Consider the following 13,567-nt stretch of genomic DNA (forward strand, 5'->3'; position numbering starts at 1 on the left):
AAAGCGCTGGCGTGGGACCGCTGCTCTGAGCTTTCATTAGCTTGGCGGCGGCACTTTTTTGTGTGTCAGTTTTTGTTGTGGGGGTGTCTCTGCGTGCTGAGTTAAATCTCGTAACCAAAAAACCCACCTGCGCGCGGAGGGAGGAGCACGGGGCAGCGGAGGTGCTGGTTCTGCCCAGCTCCAGGAACAGGGGCCGGAGGAGCTGGTGGGTGTTGGGACCGGGTTCCTGCTCCAGTCACGCAGGAGCGGCATGAACCGGGGACGAGGGGCTGGGAAATCCTGCACAGGGGTCGAGTTGCTGCTGGGGCAACGGCCGGGGTGATGGCAGGAGGTGACACATCCCTGCCTGCCAGGCAGCTGCAGCACCCGACTGCAAGCAGTGAGTTTGTCAGAGCTCAGCTGCAGCCGCTGGCCATGGGCAGAGCTGTGCGTGGCCGAAACCCACCCTCCCTTCCCCGTCACAGCCACCTGCCCAGGTCCCTTCAGGGTGAGCTCCCTTCCAAACCCTCTTCACAGACATTGACTCAGGCTTATGATCCTACGGTTCCCTTCCGAACACTTGGGTCCCACTCAGAGCACGAACATCCCAGCTGGCTGCAGGACAGCGGGTGTTTGGGGAGACATGACCCCACAACCTGGGAATGCCCCATGGGTACCCCAGTCACACCAACCACTGTGTCCAGCAGGATCCTTGTCATTGTCCCCAGAGTCCCCGTGCACTGTAGAGCTGCTAGGGGCTGCACAAGGGTTTCCCCCACAGAGGCAGAGGATGCTGAGACAGGCAGCTTTGCAAAATCTGGGCATCTGATCTCCAGCCCCATGCTCCAGGCACAGACCCGAGACCTTGGCACAAGCAGGATGACGTGACGCTCACCGGGACCCGCTGTCCGGGATCCCGCTGGCCGACATGTGCTGCCATTTCAGGCTTTAATTCTCGGTGTGGGGATTCCCAACCCGGTGTCCTGCCACGCGGCTGGGCTCAGCCCCAGCCCATGGTGCTCACGGCGGGAGCCCCGTTAGAGCGTCAGCGGTGCCTGGCAGGCTGTCAGCCGGCTCTGTGGCTTTCCAAGGTTTGCCGAGAGTGAGCGGCTGGGGGTGCGGCGTGGCCGGGACTCCGGGCTGGGCTTTGGCAGGAGCTGCCACCGGCCATGTCTCTTGCTGTCACCAGGTGCAGGCAGGGATGGGTGACAGCACAGCGTGGGGCTGGCCATGGGGACAGTGCTCTTGGCAACCTTGTCATCTGCCTCCAGTAGAATAGATATCTCCTAAAATTTTATTTCTTCCTGAATTTCCTTGGCCTTTCGCTCCTGCCAGCTCTCTGGACAAGTCCAGGATTTTACTTTCAAAGGAAAGACCCTACATTTCCTTTGCTCTCTAATTTATTGGAGCTCTGTGCTCATTAATTGCCTCTCCATTTTAACACACACGTCTGGGACCAGCAAGTGCACCCGGTGATGGTGCCAGGACCATGCAGGCAAGTGCCCACGCCTGCGCCAGTAACCACATCTTTAACCTGCTGCTTTTTGCCCTGCATGAAGGTGGGGTTGGAGGATTATTGGGATGGATACTGGGCCAGACCAAAGGGTTCCTGGGACAAATTGGTCTCATTTATGCTGATGCAAACCCCTAATAAACTCAGTGATTTCAATATGCTCTGAAAGATACAAGCTCCTCTACTGCCCTGTGTTGTCCCTGTTTCCAAGTGACAGGGAGGCCAATCTCAGTCAGCGGGCAAAGTCCCTGCCAGGTCCTGTCCCCATGTGTCACCAGACCCACCACCTCCATCCTCACCTGGGCGACTGGTGCTCCTGGCCCTTGTGCAGTGTGATGGTGCCATCGCATGGCCAGGGTTTGGCACTTCCAGGACAGGGTCTGACCAGGACACATCATCTGCAGGGCTGGGTTCCTAGGCACCATAGCTGATCTGTGCTGTGCACCCTTGATGGAGCGACTGGTGCTCCTGCCCCACCATGGGCTCTCCAGGGCCCCAGAGCTGCTGGGGGCTCCCCCTCTCCGTGTCAGGGCCAGGGTTTCACTTCTGTGGGAGGTGAGGACATGGGGACCAGATCTGCAGCACTGAGGAGATGTGAAGTTGACCTGGACCATGGGTCTGCAGCATGGCTGTGGCCAGGAGCCACCAACAGCCACCCATGGCAAATGGCTGGGAACCAGCTGTGGGTCTGTACAGGGGCAAACCCAGCGAGTGTTGGGGCCACGCCGAGAGCTGGGGCCAGGGCAGCCCTGAGTGAGATGTCATCTCAAATCATATCAAGGATAAGAGGGTCATTAGGGGCAGTCAACGTGGCTTCACCAAGAGGAAGTCGTGCTTGACCAACTTCATTGACTTTTATGAGGACATAACAAGGTGGATGGATGATGGCAGGGGGTGGATGTGGTCTACCTTGACTTGAGTAAGGCATTTGACACAGTGTCCCACAGCATCCTCACTGCTAAACTGAGGGAGTGCGGTCTGGATGACCGGGTAGTGAGGTGACTGTGAACTGGCTGAAGGGAAGAAGCCAGAGAGTCGTGGTCAATGGGGCAGAGTCCAGTTGAGGCCTGGATCCAGTGCAGTGCCTCAGGGGTCAGTGCTGGGGCCGGTATTGTTCACTATATTCATCAATGATTTGGATGAGGGAACAGAGTGACTGTCACCAAGTTTGCTGGTGACACCAAGCTGGGAGGAGTGGTGACACTGGAAGCTGTGCTGCCATCAGAGACCTGGACAGGCTGGGGAGTTGAGCAGGGAGAAATTCAATGAAATATAACAAGAACAAGCGTAGAGTCTTGAATCTGGGCAGGAACAACCCCAGGTTCCAGTGTAAGTGGGGGAATGACCTATTAGAGAGCAGTGTAGGGGAAAGGGACCTGGGGGTCCTGGGGACAGCAGGGTGAGCATGAGCCAGCACTGGGCCCTTGTGGCCAGGAAGGCCAATGGTACCTGGGGTGGGTTAGAAGGGGGTGGTCAGTAGGTCAGAGAGGTTCTCCTGCCCCTCTGCTCTGCCCTGGGGAGACCACACCTGGAATATTGTGTCCAGTTGTGGCCCCTCAGTTCCAGAAGGACAGGGAACTGCTGGAGAGAGTCCAGCGCAGCCACCAAGATGCTGGAGGGAGTGGAGCATCTCCCGTGTGAGGAAAGGCTGAGGGAGCTGGGGCTCTGGAGCTGGACAAGAGGAGACTGAGGGGGGACTCATTCATGGGGATCAATATGGAAAGGGGCAGTGTCAGGAGGATGGAGCCAGGCTCTTCTCGGTGACAACCAGTGACAGGACAAGGGGCAATGGGTGCAAACTGGAACACAGGAGGTTTCGCTTAGATTTGAGAAGCAACTTCTTCCTGGTGAGGGTGACAGAGCCTGGCCCAGGCTGCCCAGGGAGGTTGTGGAGTCTCCTTCTCTGCAGACATTCAAACCCGCCTGGACACCTTCCTGTGGAACCTCAGCTGGGTGTTCCTGCTCCAGGGGAATTACACTGGATGAGCTTTCCAGGTCCCTTCCAACCCCTGACATTCTGGGATTCTGGGATTCTGTGAACAGTGATTCAGGCTGGGGGTCACTTTTGGGCAGTTGTACCAGGAGTCCTTGTGCCCAAAGCTCTGGCTGAGAGCGTGGGAGGATGCTGTGGGCTTGTCCCAACTCCAGGTGGGAGAGGTGGAGCTCTGGCTTACCTGCTCCCATGGTGGGGTGCATTCCTTTGCAAAGACAATGAGGGATGAGGCTCATCTCCTGACCCACAGAGGAGCCTGAGGAGTAATGCAGCTCTGTGGAGAGCTGCTCAGCACCCACCCAGAGGGATGTGCCAGTTAAAATCCCCCATGGACCCCAGCCAGTAGCAACATTTGTGCCTCACACCCCATGCAGCACCTGCAAGGGCTGAGCCCGCTCCAGCTCAGTGCATCCCAGGGCACCAGCACCCTGGTTTTTGGGCCATGCTCCACGTGGTCCTCAGTGCAGCAGCCACAGGAAGGTGCCAAGGTCACCCTCTACATCTCACCACCTCTGCCAGCACGATGGTCTCCTCCTTGGAGAGCCCCATCTGGCTCATGGTGCCTCTGAATTTCTCCAACACATGGGGTTTCACTTCAGTGTCTCTGCCTGCAGGGACAGAGCCGTGGCTGCAGACCGGCCGAATGTCCCCAGACCTCCTCCTGCTCCCATGGCGGTGGCACCAGGAGCACTTTGAGGGTCTCATGCGGCCCTCACGGAGCAGCCAGCCCCCGTGACATCCCCAACACAATGGATCAAACAGTCCAGCAGCTCCCATGGTGCTGGTGGGGCCTGTTGGAGTGTCTGCCCCTCACACCCCCCAGTTCCCTGGGCATCACCGTGCCTTTTCGTGCTTCCTCTGGCACTGCAGAGCCTGGTATGGGGAGCTCAGAGAGCACAACCTGGAATTCCCTAGCTCCCCATGGTACACTTGCAGTAGCACAGGAAGCTGTCACCTACATGATGGGCAGTAGCTCAAATCAATGTCCGTGCTATGGAGGGGTCCTGTTCTGCGGGTGGCTTGAGCCCCGCTGCTGGGTCAGGCCCCATCTCCTCCCTCATGCTCCCCTGGTACTCTCATCTGTGTATTGATCGGGTTGATCACGGTTTTTTGGGGCCATCATCCCCTACTCGCATCCTGCGGGGTTGGAGAGCAAACAAAGGCCATTGGACTCCAGCTGCTGGCACACAGAGCCCTCAGCTTCCAGTGGACTCCTCAGAGAGCACCTGGAGAGACTGTTCGGTTGCCCAAGCAGATTCTGGGAGAGGTGTGGAGCTGCACCTGGGGCTTCAGCTCAGGCAGTTCCCATTAGAGACAAGGCATAATTAGCAATGTCAGGGGTGGCTGGGAGGAAGCTGTCAAGGGAATGTGAAGATTTCCATTTCTCATCTTCTAACTAAGACTGGAAACCTTTCCAGGAGGAACAGGGTCATCACCCAAGTGACTGGGCTGAATGCAGAGATAATGGCAGGGATCCTCTAGCCAGTGCTAGATGAAAGAAACTAATTTTTTCATTGGGTTTTTAAAGCATCTGAAACCACCAGTCATCTCCACTGGGAAGAAACTCGGTTGATTTTGGCCTCTCTTCTCAGATACACTCCCGGAATGGGGCTTGAAGACAGACCTGCACTGGTAAAGGTAGATTAACACAACGGTATTTCTGTCTAATTTCTGTGATTTAGTGACAATTATGCAGTCCCCAATGCTGCCCGCTCAAAGGTACTTTACAAACACACAGGGATGAACTAATTCTGTGACTCCACCTGCAACCCGGCCGAGCAAACCCCCTGGGGCTGGAGGGGCTCCAGACACAGCCCCGCGCTCTGTTTTTGCTGAACTGGGCTGTACCGCAGTGCGAATCAGCAGCAGAGCAGCTCCTGGAGATCTCCCACCTGGGCACCGAGCTCTGGCACAGCAGCCACTCTGGTGTCACCTCCTGAAGCCTCAGCTGCGTGGCAGGTGTTCCCACGTCCTCTGTGCTGCCCTGCAGCCATTCCAGATTGGAGGCAAAAGGCCGGCTCTTGTCAGCTCTGCTCCACAGACACATCAGCACACGTGTGTTACAGGACAGGAACCAACCACCTCCCAGGGACACGTGTAGCTCCTTCTTTGTGTGTTTTATGAAGAACTCAAGGACTAGCCGAGGTGAAGGGCAAGGAGAGGAGCCCTGGGTGACAGCTGTGGTGAATGAAAGGATTTGCGCTGACAATCATAAATTCATTTTTATGAGATCAGAAAAAAGGTTTGATGAATATTTCACCATTGCAGTGAAATATGGCCCTCACAGACATCTTGCTGTTTTTCTTGAGATCTTCAGTCCAGCTGCAGCGGGGAGCTATGGCGATGGTACCTCACTTCCCAACGAACTAGAGACAATGGCTCTGCGCAGGTAAATACGGAGAGCAACAAGAGATTTGGGGACAGAGCAGGAACCCCCACTCACCCCCTCCTCTGCCCAGGCTGCTGACGGGTGGACAAGCGTCTCTTCATCCAGGTAGAGCAGTGGTCAGCCATGAAGAGCTAACCCAGCGCTAACCCAACGTGAGATCCACTTGGCCAAGCCCAGGTGCTCCGTGACTCCCCCACTGAGGCGTCCGAGCACCCGAACTTTGTGCTGTTGGACACCAGGAGGCCTGAGGGGCTTTGGGTTCCAGCAGGAGCAGTGGACCTTGCAAAAACAGGCAGGTGGGTTTTGTCCGACCTCTGTCCCCTTGGGGAGACAGTGTCCAAGCAAAGCATCTTCCCTGTCCTCCGCCATGGGCAATCCCCCTCCAGCGGCATTACCTTCTCTCCAGCAAAATAATCTTTCAGGATGTTGTTTGCCCAGGCTTGAACCACCAACAGCAGTGTCAGCTCCAAGAGCAAGAAAATGACCTTCATCTTCAGCACGTCTGCGAGAAAGACGAGCTCTGTGCCTCTGTCGCTGGCACGGATCCACGAACCCTCCTCGTCCCCCGCTGTGTGACAGTTGGTGCCTCTGCTGAGGGGACATCATTAGCTGGGTTTCCCCCCCCGCAGCCAAGCAGCGTGTTCTGAGACAGAGCGATGGCCCCAAGTCCTCTGAGACAGGGCGGTCACCCCAGGTCCTCCGAGACAGAGCGATGGCCCCAGGTCCTCTGAGACCGAGCGGTCACCCCAGGTCCTCCAAGACAGAGCGATGGCCCCAGGTCCTCCGTCAGAGGAGGGAGAAAGGGCAAGGAACCCCTGCCAGCCTCAGCCCCACCGGTGCTTTCTGTGGGGCCCAAGCAAGGGGCTCGGGGTGATGAGAGCCCCAGATGAGCTCCCGGCACCCCGGATGCGTCCTGCCTGGTCCCAGGGGCTGGGTAGGTCCTGTTTGCACAAGCGATCCTCATTCCGTCCCCAAGTCTTCCTTTGCTGTGGGTAAAACTTCACTCCCTCAGATTCCTTTTTGTTCAGATGAGGTGATGTAAAGCAGCTTTCTTCAAACTTTTTTGGTCACACACCCTTATCAGTGAAAAACCTTTGAGTGTGGATCCCCAATATTTATACTTTTAAATAAATTATATACATGTTCAAGTATAAAATACAAATAACAATAGGAATTTAAAAATTAAAATATAAAGATTAAATAAATGCTAGTTTTAAAATAGTATTTTATTTTAAATTCATTTATTGATGGTACCAAAAGCACTTTCTTCCTGCACCCCAATGGATTCCCTCGCACACCCCCGGGTGCATGCAGCCCACTTCAGAGATGGCTGCTGCAGAGAAAGCAGTGACCTCCCTGACAGACAAGCCTGATGAAAGGGATGTATATTTCTTTTACCCCTAGTGACGCTTCCAGTCTTTACACCAAGCTCTGTCGTCCCATGTCATGGTGTGGTCTTGCCTGTCGGTGGGACGAGTTGGTGAAGGGTGAGCACAGAGAACACTCAGGACTCTTGGTGCCAGACCATTCCTTGTGATGGGGGTGTCCCCCCCCCCCTGCCTGTCACCTCCAGAGGTGCACACCTGGCCAGGTACCAAAGCAGCTGCAACTGGCAGGAGGAGCTATGAAGCCGCAGGTTTCCCCGTGAGCAGCGACAGCAGAGGGGTGACACATGGCTCTGGATCACCCCGTCCTGGGGACCACGGCTGGGAAGGGACATGAAATTCTTCTTTATTTCCAAAGGAGCTGCTGATTTTGTAGGTATCCTGAAAGCCAGGCTCCTCAACTAGCCCTGCCTTGTCTGCGTGCTCTGGGACCATGTGTTGCTGAGTGGGATAAAGCATGTTGAATTCCTACTGGGAAATCCTTGGTCCAGCACGGACGGGGGTGTTTCCAGCCACAGGAAACCAGTTCCCATAATTTCGGCTAAGCAGGAGTCTTACAGTATTACTGTACAGAAACCCCAACCTAGCAACCCATTGAGGTCCAAGGGGGATGTATTTGGCTGTGCCTGTAGAGGTATCTTCTTGCACACACTGAGCACCCACCACAGCACCCTTGAACACCCCTTTATTTACGACCACCAGGTAACACCCTCCCAGCTCCTTGTGCTGCTGGTTGCTCCTCAACCCTTCCCAAAGGCACGACACGAAACAGATCAATCTGCTCTCTCACCCCCACTCCCGCCGTATCACCACCATTCTGCATGTGGAAGCAGCTCTGCATTTCCAGGATTAGCTTTGACTCCTGAAAATACAAAGATCAATTCCCTGACAATGGTTTTCCTACTTATACATATTTTATTGCATTAAGGGAAAGACATCCGGCTCTGCAGTGTCTGCAAGTCCAGCCCAGACAAGATTATCCACTGTTTAAGAGGAGATGTAAACAGCCGAGCATTACTGCTGTGCTTTGCCCAGTGTTTCACCTCAGAAAGGGCTCTGCTTTGGAATTAAAGCTCTTTCCAGAAAGCCTGGCAAAGCCCTGATCTAGAGAAAAGATTAAAAAATTAAGGCTTACCAAGGGCACTGTCCCATCAGAGGCAGCGCGTGGATGGACGCTACAGCTCCTCTACCCCGGCAATACCTGTTTCTTAGGAAAAAAAGTTCCCAGGACTGCTCACTGTGATGACTCCTGTGGCCAAGCAATTAGCAATTTTACAAAATCCACCCCTAGTCCATTCGGGTCTCCGGAGGATGTTGTGTGCCATCCTTCTGCCACCGGTTCCAGAGGCAGAAGACCTCAGCAGTGCTCTGCATTGTCTCATCCTCTCCTGGGATGGCGCACAGCGCATGTCCCTGGGGTCACACCTGTGTGAGCTGGGCTTTCTGCAGCTGGCGGCGCGAATTGACGCCAGCTGTGCCAGAGGCTTCCAGACACAAAGGGAGACCCTGCTGGGAGGTAGGTACCCAGTCCCCGTGTCCCCCTGGCAACAATGGGCCTGAGCACCGATGTGTTGGTGAGGAAGAGCGAGGAGCCACCGAACTGTGCACCAGCACCACACGGCACCGCCCGACCCAGAGCCCCAGAGCCCTCGTGTGCTGTGTCTCCAAGAGCTGCATCCCTGGCATGGGGAGGGGGGTCACTCCACAGTGATGCCCAGACCTTTGGTGCACAGCGGTGACACCCCCGTGCGCAGGGCTTTCCTGATGGCCCCTTTGACCTCGCTGTTTCTCAAGCTGTAGATGATGGGGTTGAGCATGGGGGTCACAACAGCGTACAGCAGGGCGAGGACCTCGTCCGTCTCCGTGGAGCTGCTGGAGTGAGGCGCCAGGTACGCGACAGCCCCGGTGCCGAAGAACAGGGACACCACGATGAGGTGGGAGGTGCAGGTGGTAAATGCCCTGTGCGTCCCTGCACCCTTCCGGAGGACGGTGCTGATAATGTGAACGTACGACACCACGGTCAGGAGAAAAGAGCCCATTGCAATAGTCCCAGCAAAAACATACATGGCAGCCTTGTTGAGAGGAGCGTTAGGGCTGCAGGACACCTTCAGCAAGAAGGGTATCTCACAAAACAAGTGATCAATCCGGTTGGACCCGCAGAAGGGCAAGCGGGATGTGAGGAAGGCCTGGATCAGAGATGACATGGAGCCGCTCAGCCACGAAACAGCCACTAAGCAGCAGCACATCTTCCTGCTCATGAGTGCCGGGTAGTGGAGGGGGTGGCAGATGGCCAGGTACCGATCATAGGCCATGGCAGCCAGGAGCATGCACTCAGAGCCACCAAAGCAAAGGAAGAAGTAGATCTGCGTGATGCAGCCCACAAAGGAGATGGTGTTCTGTGGTGAGAAGGTGTCTTTGAGGATCTTGGGGAGGGTGACAGAGGAGTAGCAGATGTCCAGGAAGGAGAGGTGGCCCAGGAAGAAATACATGGGGGAGTGCAGGTGGGTGTCCAGCCAGACAAGGGTCAGGATGAGCAGGTTTCCCAGCACCGTAACCAGGTAGATGAGCGAGAAGCAGAGGCAGAGGGTCACCCATGCTCTGTAGGCACTGGAGAACCCCAGGAGAAGGAACATGGTGGGGCTGCTGAGATTTCCCTGCTGCAGGTGTTCAGGGCTCATCTACAAGGAGAGCAGGAGGAGATAAGGACAGGGAGAAGAAGAGCGAGTGCTCAGCCCTGCTGTGGAGATCACCAGCCCTCGGCTCTGCTGTGCAGGGGCTGGCGCTGTGTCCCCGGCACTGCTCACACCCAGGGGACACATCTGTGGGGCACGTGGTGAGCCTCAGCCCACGGGGTTCTGAGCCTCAGGGCAACCCCCAACCCTGTCACCTGAAGGACATCGGAGAGCGCTGGGACCTCACCGCTATGGTCAGTAAAGACCCCAAGAACTGTCAAACGAGAGTGGAGGAGAGCAGCTCCTCGCCCTGCTCCAGGTTTCCTGGGCTTCAACTGGAGTGTGGTCTGAAAATCCCACAAAACGTGGCAGGTAGGACCATGCTTTGCTGAACAGTGGCTGCCCTTCATGGAAGAAAAATATGTTTACACCATCAGCGAGGATACAGAAAGATGTAGGGAAGTTCTAGCCAGGTGGGGATTGGTGTCTTCTCCCAGCAGTCAGCAATAGGACAAGGGGGCAGGGGCTTCAACTCTGCCAGGGGAAATTGAGGCTCGATGTTAGAAAGCAAATCTGTGCAGAGAGAGTGGTCAGCATTGGAATGGCTGCCCAGGGAGGTGCTGGACTCACCGGCCCTGGAAGTTTGTAAACTGAGATTGGCCATGGCACTTAGTGCCATGATCTGGTAATGGACTGGAGTTGGACCAAGGGTTGGACTGGATGATCTCTCAGTGTAGATGTTAGCTTCATGCTCACACATAGAAAGCAAAGTAAGGGAGAGACCTCTGATTGATTACAGGAGGAACAGAAAGGCACCTGAAGGTGACAGTGTAATTCAAAGGCTTGAGGGTGGCAAGGAAAAGCAGAGTCACTTCCCTTCAAGAAAAAGGAAAGACTCTGAAACTAACAAGAAACTGGAGCTCAGGAGTAAATGAAGATGAGATACAGAAGATTTTGTGTGTGAACCTACAAGTACTGAATCTGCAGGAAGACCAATAAGGAGATGGTCAGAGATTCACATGAGCAGCTGCCAGAGCTGTCACCAGGTCCTTCCAGGGACAGGCGTGGGAGCATCTACCAGGTGCAAAGAGGAGGTGGGTGCCAGGCTGAGGGGAACCGAGCACCCTCAGATGACAAGGTTCTTAGGGTCACAGTTTAGTGCCAGAGTTAGGTTATGGTTGGACTCAATGATCTTAAGGGTCTCTTCCAGCCAATATGATTGTCTGACTCTCTGATTCCAGGACATTGCAGGCTCCTCCCAAGAGGGAACAAGGACAACCCTGCCATGCTGGGCATGTGCTCCACAGCCCAAAGGTGCAGGGATGGGTTGTGGGTTTGTCCTGGTGTCCAGCAGTCGGGGGGAGGCGTATGAGGGGGACCAGCCAGCCCAAGGCTCGGTGCCACGAGAAGGGCTGGGGTGCTGGGGCCACCGGGAGCCCCCACGGACACCTCCTCCCAATGCAGGGAGCCACGCCAGCGGGAGCAGAGAGACCTTCAGGGATCTGATTCCAGGAAGAGTGGAGGCTGGAGCAGAGGCATGTACCCCCATGTTGGTTTAGGGTGTGCTGGAAGGGTAGGAGCTGGGACACAAGGGCAAAATCATAGAGGGATGGGAAGCACCTGTGGTGCTTAGAGCAGCTGGGAAAGTGGTGTGGGCAGCAAAAGGCTGGTGACTTTTCTGGCTCAGGAAGAGCAGGTGGTCCATGGGCAATCACAGAACCAGAGAATCATTTTGGTTGTGAGAGACCCTCAAGATCATTGAGTCCAACCATTAACCTAAGTCATTTCAGAGCAATGAGAAGAGTCCATGTTTCCTTCTGCACCAGGACAGGATCCCACCTGGGGAGCGTGTGCTGGAGAGCAGACACAGCCCCGTGCTCTGGATGCTTGGGCAGATGTTTTTCAGATACGTCCTTCCCAGGGCTTTCCTGTAGCACCTGGAGGGCAGTGGCCGTGCTGGCACTGCTGTCACACAGCTTTGCACAAGCCCGAAGAGCAGCAAAACGTCTTTGGTGGGGATGAGGTTCTCACGACCAGCCCACCTGTCCACCAGCACCTCTGACCAACCTTCTGGGGGGAGATGGAGGAAAGCTGGGTCCCCACTGCCCAAGCACCAGCGACATGCATTTTTGGCTCTGTCAGCTTTGGTTGACTTCACAGAATCATAGAACAGCCTGGGCTGGAAGGGACCCCCAAAGCTCACCCAGTCCAAATAACACAAACAATTGTGGCCTCATTCAAAGCTGGTATGGAGGAACAACTCAAACTATTACATGCAGCTATCCGTGGCAGCAGATGTTCCCTGAGGTCAGACATAAAGCTGGTGTGACCAGAGCAGAGGCCACGGAGGTCACAGGAGGAGAAGGCAAGCAAGGGAGTCAAGGAGGAAAGGTAGCACAGCACCAGACATTGAAAGACACCATCAAAAGATCTTCCTGGATCCAAATTGCCCTGGGAAGGAGGGAAAAGAAGGTCTGCCTGGACCATGCTGGGATCCCCCAGCTAGAATGGGGTGAGGACTAAGCCCCAGGAGAAAAATTGTTCCAGGAAGAGTAACTCTTTGTGGGGGAGGAGGGTTACAAATCGCAGCTTTGTCTGCAATGGTCATTCCAGATCTCCTTGGATATGACATCTCACATATGTCTTCACCAGGTTACAGCATGATGTGAGCTGATGGATTTTTTTGTACCCATTCCTGAAAAGTAGGCTGTTTTTAGTAGAGTTATCTGAGAAAATAGCTTCAGCCAGGGTAGACATGAGTCGAAGCCATTTTGCATAAATGGGAAGGTTGGTGACTGTGACTGTGAACAAACACAAATCAGGACAAGCAAGGAGAGCTGGTGACTGCAGCTGAGCATATCTGGGAAGTCAAGCATGCAAAAGTAGAAAAAAGCTGGAATTTTGTGAAAGCAAAGGTGCAAAACCCAACTAAGAACTCCCTCTCAAGAATAAGGGAGAGGCTGGTGGAGCAGGGCTTCTCCCCTAGCAAATGAGCAACGTATGTACACCAAGGAGGATATTGGGAAAGAGTGGAAAGTCTTTGAGGGAAGAAAAGAGCCTGAAAAGCAGTAAGCAAAGTCTGCACTGAACAGTGAAGGGAGACTTCGAAAATCCCTTGTAGTATTATGAGATTAATATATACTGTGTTGAAGGACAGGCAGCCCCACAGTGCTTCTCAGTTTGGTGCCCTGCAGCTCAGACATTGCCCACTCCCAGTTTTCCAGGAGGACAATGACAATTTATGGTCAAGGTAGTATGTCTGGTGAACACCAGGGCATGGGGACAGCAGCATCAAGGAGAGACGAGGGTCTTGAGAGGTCTGCTCCATGTCAGCAGGGCTGCGGGAGGGGAGCGTGGCTGCACCGGAATTCAGCGGGAATGAACGGTGCTGCTCCAGCAGCGAGTGTGCAAAGCATGTTTGTGATGGGGCTAGGTTTGATGGGAGAAGAGGAATCAGCATCGGTGTTTGCAAGGCTTGGGAGGAAAGAAAGAGAAAGAAAACTGTGTGGGCACAGGAGCCCTGGGACTACAGAGCAGTCTGCCTGCCCACAGGGTCCTCATGGAGACACGGTGGCTGGGTCAGCCCAGAGCAGTCACGAGTCGTGAGTGTGGCACGGGATGCCAAACTGGTCTTGG

The 13,567-nt window shown here is 55.0% G+C and overlaps 2 protein-coding genes across 6 annotated transcripts in view; both read right to left on the reverse strand.

Moving 5' to 3' along the window:
• The window catches only part of LOC136110617 (ATP-binding cassette sub-family A member 2), a 158,906-nt gene that overhangs the window by 78,241 nt on the left and 67,098 nt on the right, over positions 1–13,567 (reverse strand). The gene's annotated exons all lie outside the window — the stretch shown is intronic.
• On the reverse strand, positions 8,957–9,955 carry LOC136110475 (olfactory receptor 10A7-like). Its single transcript, XM_065853930.2, has one exon. The coding sequence runs from the start codon at positions 9,935–9,937 to the stop codon at positions 8,957–8,959; it is 981 nt and encodes a 326-aa protein (XP_065710002.2). The 5' UTR covers positions 9,938–9,955.

This window comes from Patagioenas fasciata, chromosome 20, assembly GCF_037038585.1.
Source record: "Patagioenas fasciata isolate bPatFas1 chromosome 20, bPatFas1.hap1, whole genome shotgun sequence".
In the NCBI taxonomy this organism is placed as follows: domain Eukaryota; kingdom Metazoa; phylum Chordata; class Aves; order Columbiformes; family Columbidae; genus Patagioenas; species Patagioenas fasciata.

Bases quoted from the DNA above. Each gene is read 5' to 3' on its own strand.
- LOC136110475 (XM_065853930.2), bottom strand. From the start codon at position 9,937: ATGAGCCCTGAACACCTGCAGCAGGGAAATCTCAGCAGCCCCACCATG.